Below are 9,478 nucleotides of genomic sequence, written 5' to 3'. Positions count from 1 at the left end.
CCACCCCTGGTACGTGAATCAATTTCTGCACTATTATGTCCCAGTGAAATTGTACTGGCATAGTTTCGAATAAGGGATCAGTCTCATATAACTAAAGCTGTTCTAAACAATTAACCGCCGAAGTTTTCTTCATTCGACTCCGCGTTAAACTTCAGTGGGTACCGTACCGATTGTTATCGTTATAGCTCCGTTAAACTCGAAGTTAGTTAACTGCAAGTTAACCGTGTGCCGGCTAATGGGTTTATGCATTGCTCTATTAAGAATAATATATGTGGTTTACGAGGACTATGTTATCAAGTAGCTGTTGCAACTGCGGTTACTTCCCGTGGGAAATTGCAATTTCCCGAAATAAAAAGTTGATTGTGTTAATCTGGAATAATGTAGCTTTATATTAGTAAGTTTGTTAATCTTAGGATAGTTTTATTTCAGTTTAATTATTATTTACTGTTTTTTGTTGTATAATAAGCTTATGTTTAGTGAGATACTTTCATACAAACACACACACACACACACACACACACACACACATGTACGAACACAGTGCAGAAGTAACCTAGGTGATAATTCAGGCTATAAAATACCTGTGTGCTAAATAAGGTTCAAATCTGTTCAACAACCAAAATTAAATCCAAAATGGAATGATAATATCGCACGCTCATCATTCTCATATCAAACTTAACACCCTTTGCTTGTTAAAAGTTTGAACATTATTTGATTCAACACGTACATATTGTGCAATGAACGCGCGCGTGTTTTATCATGCCGTGTCACGTCACGTTATTTAACGTTGTACGACGTCACGTCCGCGGCGAGGCTCGGGTTAACGCTTACAAATAGAGTTGCTGAAATTGCTGGAGTAGGGATGAGATGTTATTGGTACACCGTACCTACTATTTTTGGTACAATTATAGCTTTGAAACTATAAAACGCTAACTCATGAAAATTATTTCAAAACGAATGGCTAGCCCAGTTATCAGAGACCCTATGATCCTTGAGATCCCTGGTTCAATCCCCGTTCGGGATATATATATTTTGTACAAAAATGCGAATGTATATGTTCTCGAATCTTGGGTGTTCAATACTTATATGTATTTATGTATCTATTTAATTGTTTATGCGTTGCCTAGTACAGTCAGCATCAAAAGTAGCTGGTTACTTTTGTACTTTGTCGTTACGGCCACGTACTTAGCGCCATACAAGATTGACAAATGTGTTAATGTGACAGGGTAAAAAAATAACAGTTACTTTTGATGCTGACCGTACATTATCTGGATTCATATCTACCGCATCCTACAGGCCCTAGAAATAAACAAGCTTACTTTGGGGCTAAATTAATTGGTATCAAGTGTCCCGTAATGTTTATTTATTAATTTATTTAATATGAACGTACGTGATTTTATATTGAACACTTCAAATCTTATTAATATTATTATAAATACGAATTTTAAACTTAAACTTTGCTTGTATTAAAACTGAATAGAATAGGTTTAATAATCTAATATAATAATCGGACAAACGGTAGGTAAATAACTTTTCCTTATGATCTTAGTAATGTCAACTGAATGGTGGTACAAAAGCCTTCGTCGTGAGTTCGTCTTGTGTTTTTTCCGTTTTTATGTCTTTTTTTAACAAAAAATAATGGTCATATCTCAAGTGAAATGACTGAGACAAAATAAGAGATAAGTAGATAGATGAAAACCACTATGGAAGCACTAATAGAAGTAACAACTTTTGTAAAGATATCTATCTTTTGTACGGCGGTATCTATTTACTTAGGGTGCCCTTCGTAAGGTTTAAAATGTTTTCTTAAAAAAATTTGGTCGAAATTGTTTGGTATAATATTGTATGCATACTTCTTTTTTTGCATACATTTTTTTTTCTTAAGCACTTGGTCTATTATAATTGCTTAGTCTAAAACTTTTATTACTAAAATCCATAAAATTGTTAGATCTAATTATTATTTAGTCTAATATATCCAATGTTTTAAAAAATGAATGAAGACAATGAATAGGCGAAACTGCAAAGGGGGACGGGAGGCTAAGCCCCCTGCAGTGGGGCTCGAGGGGCGAAGCCCCCCGCGATAAAGAACACTCAGGTAACAAGAATGAGGGCTATCGCGTATGAATTCACCACTAGAGGCGCTAGTGTAGCGTGAGGTCTCCAAAATGTCAAATCTCATAGTTTTTGGGTGAGCTACGCGGGTTTATTTATAATTGGATAATATTGTGAATATTTTGCAATATCTGAAATTAATTATGGCAAATATGCGTTCCGGCAATGAATGTCTGTGTTTTGAGACAGTTTTGTCTTTCGGAAGTCTTTGTCCTCCTTTTTTCCGAACAAAACGGGGACTATGCTACACTGTGGCATGCTCGATATTTTATGGTACGGTTTTAAGGTGTATTAAATATGATTTTAATCGAAACTTTGTTTCACGCCTGTAATAACAGACTTTGAAAGCCATACTTAAAAACCTCAGCAACACTGCGCCATCTAGTAAGACAAAAAACGATAGCCCTCATTGCGTAACTATAGGTTAGGTTAGGTTAGTATTTTGTCAAAGCGTGAAGCGCCTTAACGTGCTTCGCGGAGCTCCGTTGACTTCGCCTCAGAGTCATTAAATTTATATTTGTTTTCCAGACATAAAATGAATAGTAACAATTTTCGGAATAACAATTTTATACCTATAATACATTCGACAAAACAATGTTATACCATACAAATGTTATACTAGACAATTTTAGACCAAAAAATATTATGAAAATCAATTTCGGCCAAGGAATTTTCGACATTTCAATCATTCGACGAAAATTAGTTAAGCAAAAAAATATGTTACGAAAAAAAAATATGCAAAACAATTTTAAACCAGTCGATATAGACCCATTTACTTAAGTAAGTTTATCTTTTACCTAATAGGTAGCCATAACACAAGCTCAAGTCTGCGGAACTCTAACCACGTTCAATTCAAAAAATGATTTTCAACGAACTGTATCGTGTAATTTCCTTTTCCGACACACATTAAAATAACGAGCGTCATAAACACTAGATTAAAATATCACCATTTTTATATATTTTAATATTGATAAGCATTTATTTTACAACCGATTTCAGTTTGCTTTTAGGGTATTAATAATGTTTATGCAATATAAAAGGTTAGGTTATGCAGTTGATTACCACTTGCCGCTATGTCGTTGCTCACTAACTTGTTCGTTGTGATCGCCTGCGGAGCGCTGTTGGAAGCTGGTTGCGAAGCGCGGCGTATACGCAACCGGACACATCGGCGTCGTCCATCGAGTCGCAGGAACTACGATGACGCTTCACTAGCGCTTGGTAAGCTTTTATACAGGCAAACCATCGATATCGCTTACTATTGTGTACACCACAATAGTAAGTGATACAGAAAAAGGTATTTAAGTACACTTAACATGTATTTCATAACTCATTTCATTTCAATTAGTATAAGTTTCGATTCGATTGATTGAAATAAGTTCAACGTTACCTACTTTAAATATCTAGTAAGAAAGGGTATGAAAAAGAAACAACACACACACAAACGTCACGACTGTATTCCCAAATGGGGTTGGCAGAGCACACGAAACGTTACCGCTTCGGAGCCACTTTTAGCGATTTAAGGTTTTAAGTTTGACAAAATGAAAAAGGAAGTGTGTATAAATTTAAAATATTCGGTACAGTTCGTAGCATTTAACTCTACATTATTATTATTTACGTTTTTTTTATACATAACTATTTTTTTTAGGCACTATAACGGGCTCTCAAATTATTACTCTGCCAGTGATACACCTGGACGGACCAGCTGTATATGTTGCTATCCCAGATGTAAGAAAAAATATTTTTTATAACCATACTTTTATGACCTTTTAGTTAATACTGCTGAGATGAAGCCATCACTCTTTCTTTCCATTTATCCTTACCTTATTAAATTTTCACCTAACATGTCCAAGAACTCTAAGAAATCTAGCTCTTTGCTCCAGTCCCCGTCGAATTCTTATTATTGGTGTCAATTTTTGCCCAGGGATCCATTTCGCCATCCACCTTGTCAGGCACTATTTAGACACTCAAGGAGCGTCAGTGGTTGCACAAACGTAGGACAAGGAAAAAATGGGTCCTAGGCTGCCGGGGATTGTTTTCTTAGCACTAAATCCTTCTATTTCTTCCTATTAACGGGATTGTGATAACACTATATCATGGTGGACTCAGTAGATTTTCTGGTCACGTTATTCAAGTGGTTGGTAATTGGCCGCTTGTTCTTGTACCTTCTACTTAACCTCGAACCACTAGTTTCTCCATCGAGTTCCATTTCTAAAAAGGACTAAAGAACTTTTGAGAATGTTTAAAACAAAAAAAAAGAACATTCATGTTGTAGTGACTTCCTTAAAAAAGGTAGGTACCTATTTATTGTGATGTAATGTGTTACACAATGCATGCTTTCTCTCAAGCTATTAATGGTCTTTTAATTGTATTAATATTCAATGATTTAATGTCATCAATAAATATAATTCAACTTTTCAATTTTACAGCACCTGCCTAAATTCTGTTTGTCTGACATAAAAAACTTGTTTCTATTACTAAATTATTTTTTTGTATACTACAGGATTGCAAAGCTGAGGGTTTGACGCTGTTGGGTACTGAAGTTATCGTCACTAATTTAGATGGAGGACTCCCTCCAATCTTAACAGCTGACAATCCTAACAATCCTACATCCAATGTGGCAATAAGTTGCGATTGGAGTGATTCTTGGCGATGCTATGATGGTTTCAAAATGGCCACTTACCAATATTGCGAGGGAGAACTTCCAACAACCACTACGCAAGCGCCAACCACCACAGCAGCGACAACCACTACAGTAGCGACAACCACCACAGAAGCAACAACCACTACAGCAGCGACAACAACTACAGAAGCGGCAACCACTACAGCTGCGACAACGACAACTGCTTCCCCAACAACAACGAATGAGCCCTCCACAACCACTGCTTCTTCGACTACAACAGCTTCTACAACAGAAAATCCTTGTTCAACATCTACAACTGCTCCAACCACTACTGCTGCTCCAACGTCAACTGATTCTCCAACAACTACACTTCCTCCAAAGACGACAACTGACACCCCAACAACCACTCCTCCAAAAACAACGACTGAGCCCTCTTCAACGACCACTTCATCTCCAACTTCAACTACTGATTCTTCTTTTACAACCACTTCTCCAATAACTACTCCTTCTTCATCATCAACAACTGATCCTGCATCTACAACCACTTCTTCTTCATCGTCAACAAGTTCTGCATCCTCAACAACAAGTACCACAACCTCGGCTTCCACCACTTCGAAAGATTAAAATGTATTTAGTCATTACGTAGGTTCAACGTTATACAGATAGACTCGGTCACTATTAACTCTAAATATTACTGTGCCAAAATTTATATAAGTTGTTAGTTTGGCGATATACAAAGATAAGGATTTTAACAATGAAAAATTCGTTATAATAAATTAACGGCGTTTTATTCACCAGTGACACCATTTATGTGTTTTATTTATATATACTATTCTTCTTTTATTAAGACAAAAACGTTGATGCCTTTCGTGTTTTTTTTTATAGTTTCAACATCATCATTATCATCATCCCAGCCTACATACGTCTCACTGCTGGGCACAGGCTTTCACTCAGAATGAGAGGGTTAAATTAATAATTATTATAACATTAGCCATTAACCATACGCATCTTTGCCACGTGTATCAATAATGACTAATATTAATGAATAATATTCAAAAAATCCATTTCTCACTTTTTCGTAACTTCTTACTTCACGGTTCTAAGTCATTTCCTCAATATTTCCGACGAAAAATGACACAATGTAATTTAAGATCCAAGTTGGGTGTTTCCTAGTTAAAGTACAAAACTGTTTAAAATACAGTAACTATAACCTTACTTTTTTTAAACCAACTACATGCTAATAATATAAACATGTTCATCAATGTCGTTATTATGTTTTTTAATAAATAGTAAACATAAAAAAAACTTATAAAAAGTTGCTGTTTTGCAATCAGGTTATGTATCTTTTCATCGGATACGACGTTGTTTTAAGAGCTACTGAGTTATAAAAGCAACAACCTATACTAAAATGTATACTAAAAATCAGGTATGTACCTAAGGAATAATCGAATAAAACAACTGAACTAGAATGCTCAAAAACAAAACGAACTTTTTACTATCAAAAATGTTTCAATGGCAAAGCAGTCATCGTGTGTAACGGTAGGTACACAGAATTGGCCACAATTTACAAGTAGTAATAAACTCTGTAGCGACGATTATTTTCTCTACAGTAAAGAAAGTAGGTGACCAATTCTTCATTGTTAACTTCTAGGTACAAATTCTTAATATTCCGAAGAGGATGATGAGCTCGAGGAAGAAGAAGAAGAAGAAGAAGAAGAGCTTGGTGGCGGAGTAGTGGATATTGTTTCGGTAGTCGTTGTTTCAGTAGTTGATGTGGTTTCAGTAGTTGTTGTTTCAGTAGTTGTTGTAGGAGTTGTTGTAGGATTAGTTGTTGTAGGAGTAGTGGTAGTGGGAATATTGGCGCAGTACTGGAAGCTAGTCACATCTATGCCTTCGGGGCACCTTGATTGCCTCCTTTCCCAATTGCAATGAATCGCCACATTGGACTGAGGATCATTGGCATTGTCAGCCACCAAATTCACTGGTATATCTCCATCGGAATTAGAGACGATCAACGCCGTGCCTAACAGCTTGAAGCCCTCACCTCTGCAGTTCTGCGGGAAAAAGAAAATAAAAAAGTGTAACCTTAATTTGGACAAGCTCAATTATATCGGAGATATTTTACTGTGCTGTTTTTAGGATTTATTAAAATGTCATCTTATAAAATGCAATAGATTATCAGTTTAATAGCAATTCTGAAGAAAATACTGTTGCACAAATAAATTATTTTATAAAAATATAAAATTATTAAAATTATTACGTTATGGCGCATATAAAATAAGGGCAAACGATAGTAAACCATGCGGCATTTGTAAGAAATACCCAAATCACCCAAATTCAATATTACGATTGAGGTTGTAGCCACTTAAGATAAATAATAATACTAAATAAACATAGCAAATATCAAGATCTTGACACAATAAAATGGACACCAATTGATAAACATAGTTATATGAAAAAATACCTGCATAGTTAAACACATATTATGCATCCAAGACCCGAGGGCACACATTCGTATTATTCATACAAAAATCTACCCCGACCAGGAGTCGAACCCGGGACCTCAAACTTCATAGTCAGGTATCTTTAGACTTGTTTTAAATATATCTCTTACATCTGGGAAGCCGACTACCACATCTGGTCCACTAAGATGTATTACTGGCAGAGTGATCACTTTTGATCCTGTTACTTGACCTGGAAACAAAAAAGTTTTTTATAAAAGCACAGAATACTGAAGTATAATACAAGTACCTCAAGGGTTTACCAAACAAATGAGAGGATAGTAAGAAAATCATCATATACTAACTATGGAGCTCATGAAACCTCAGGATTTTTTTTCCATTGGAGATGGTCCCGCACTGCTAGCTCTTGCCTATTTATATCCAGGGATTGGGTTTTCTTTCCAACATAGTACTGCCATGTCTTCTGACTGACCTTTATGCCAAGCAAATATTAAATTCGTCGATGCTACTGCAATGTGACGAACAAAATAATGTCAAATGCCGATATCTACAGAAAGTAGTAAATAGAGATTTTGTAGCTGGTATATTATATTACTTATAAACAGTCTCTAGTCAGGTACGCGGCATTAGACATTGTTGGCAACGCGGGATTGCAGTACGATCGACGAAATGCAGAAAAATAAAGAAGACTTGCCGAGACTGATTGATGCATCCTTAGAGTTTCTGCGTCCGGATTTGTTGTTGCGGCGATTACGCGCTTCACAACCGCTTTGCAACAAAACAGCGCCGATGACCAAGAATAACAGACCAGTTACCGAAGCCATGACCAACAATGATGATGCGCTGCAAGCCCAAATAATTTATATAGCGGAAAACGGCACAGTGTGGCGGTATAAGCTAATCAAAATGTGTTAAGTAAAACGAATTATTTATCGCAATATTTAATAAGCTATTTGTAATTTCATGCATGTTTATAGCACTTCTAATTTTGTGTAAATTATGGCCTCTGGAAAATTGGACTGTAGGCTAAAGCATGCCAGACTTTTGTACTACGTACCGTGTCGTGACATGTGAAAATGTTATCAGATTTCCACATTTCATAATGGTAAAGAGTTGTGCAGCATCTGAAGTGGCTGAAAAAGTGTAAGTACTTATATGTGTAAATACAGGGTTATAGGCACCAAATAAGACTACCGTTCGATGTTGACACCTTTGTTTCTTGAAATAGAAATACAATTCTCTTTGAAGCTTTATAAGGAAATAAGAAAAAAGGCTAGTAGTCGTCACAGGGGACTGAAGAGCTGGCAGCTTCTACGGATAAAGAATTAGCTTAGCAATTCAGCGAGAGAACGCTGCCAGCATCTCTGGAACCTTGACTAAAGGGACTTTTTTCACTAATTTGTTTTAATTTCTGTTTTTTTTTATGTATTTTAAGTTTAGTTTAGGTATGTTAAACTTAGTGTTATTTAATAATAATAAAATCTAAGGACAAATTACATCAATTGACTTAAATACACCAGGACTCAAGTACAAATATACTTATTCATTATACAAATATTTACCATACGGGAATCAAACCCGCAACCGCTAGCTTCGTAGTCAGGGTCACTAACAACTTATCTATCCGTTCGTTGTATTCTGCTTATAAAGTTTTTATCTGACAAAGAAAAAGACACCACCATATATGTAACTAATACATAATAAGAAAAATGCAAATATCACTCAAGCTATATATTTCGCAGTGCCTGAAGACTAGAGTCTTCGACCAGTGTGTTTTACCAGTGATGATTTATGGCGCTGAGACGTGGTCCTTGACTGTTGGCCTTTTAGAGAGGCTCAGAGTCACGCAACGAGCTATGCTTGTACTTTCTTTGCGCTATAGAATCCGGAATAAGGAAATTCTTCGAAGAACACATACCGACATAGCTGGAAAAATATGCACGTTGAAGTGGCAATGGGCGGGCCACATCGCTCGAAGAACAGATAATCATTGGGGGAGAAAAGTCCCCTAGTGGCGATCACGAACCGGAAGACGAAGCGTTGGCAGGCCTCCCACCAGGTGGACTGACGACATCGTGAGAGGTGCGATAAACCGGTGGACGCAAGTGGCAAGTTGTCGTTTATTGTGGCGTTCTAAGGCCTCCCCTTTGTTCAGCAGTGGACGTCTTCCGGCTGATAATGATGATGATGACTCAAGCTAATCGCGTAGGTCTATCTTTGTCCAACGCTCCGTTTTCCAGTTCGTGGTCGCACTCTCGCCACTGCCGTCGGCCGTCCCATCGGC

General features: G+C 36.7%; 2 protein-coding genes across 2 annotated transcripts; one reads left to right on the top strand and one right to left on the bottom strand.

Annotated features, from left to right (window-relative positions):
* Positions 1 to 3,155: 3,155 nt before the first annotated feature.
* LOC141435315 (uncharacterized) lies at positions 3,156 to 5,538 on the top strand. Its single transcript, XM_074098020.1, has 3 exons — positions 3,156 to 3,330; positions 3,758 to 3,837; positions 4,613 to 5,538. The coding sequence occupies exons 1-3, from the start codon at positions 3,186 to 3,188 to the stop codon at positions 5,354 to 5,356; spliced, it is 969 nt and encodes a 322-aa protein (XP_073954121.1). The 5' UTR covers positions 3,156 to 3,185; the 3' UTR covers positions 5,357 to 5,538.
* Positions 5,539 to 6,196: 658 nt separating this feature from the next.
* LOC141435316 (uncharacterized) lies at positions 6,197 to 8,322 on the bottom strand. Its single transcript, XM_074098021.1, has 4 exons — positions 8,252 to 8,322; positions 7,889 to 8,037; positions 7,347 to 7,426; positions 6,197 to 6,786 (listed from the first exon to the last, which is right to left on the bottom strand). The coding sequence occupies exons 1-4, from the start codon at positions 8,293 to 8,295 to the stop codon at positions 6,394 to 6,396; spliced, it is 666 nt and encodes a 221-aa protein (XP_073954122.1). The 5' UTR covers positions 8,296 to 8,322; the 3' UTR covers positions 6,197 to 6,393.
* Positions 8,323 to 9,478: the final 1,156 nt, after the last annotated feature.

The sequence above is a fragment of the Choristoneura fumiferana genome, chromosome 14, assembly GCF_025370935.1.
Source record: "Choristoneura fumiferana chromosome 14, NRCan_CFum_1, whole genome shotgun sequence".
Lineage (NCBI taxonomy): Eukaryota > Metazoa > Arthropoda > Insecta > Lepidoptera > Tortricidae > Choristoneura > Choristoneura fumiferana.
This window is presented reverse-complemented; position numbering and strand designations above follow the sequence as displayed.

Coding starts and splice junctions, on each gene's coding strand:
- LOC141435316 (XM_074098021.1), bottom strand. CDS start 8,295: ATGAAATGTGGAAATCTGATAACATTTTCACATGTCACGACACG. Junction 8,038..8,251: donor TTTTCACATGTCACGACACG/GTACGTAGTACA, acceptor TTGGGCTTGCAG/CGCATCATCATTGTTGGTCA. Junction 6,787..7,346: donor TGGTAGTCGGCTTCCCAGAT/GTAAGAGATATA, acceptor TTTTTCCCGCAG/AACTGCAGAGGTGAGGGCTT.
- LOC141435315 (XM_074098020.1), top strand. CDS start 3,186: ATGTCGTTGCTCACTAACTTGTTCGTTGTGATCGCCTGCGGAGCGCTG. Junction 3,331..3,757: donor TGACGCTTCACTAGCGCTTG/GTAAGCTTTTAT, acceptor TATTTTTTTTAG/GCACTATAACGGGCTCTCAA. Junction 3,838..4,612: donor TATATGTTGCTATCCCAGAT/GTAAGAAAAAAT, acceptor TGTATACTACAG/GATTGCAAAGCTGAGGGTTT.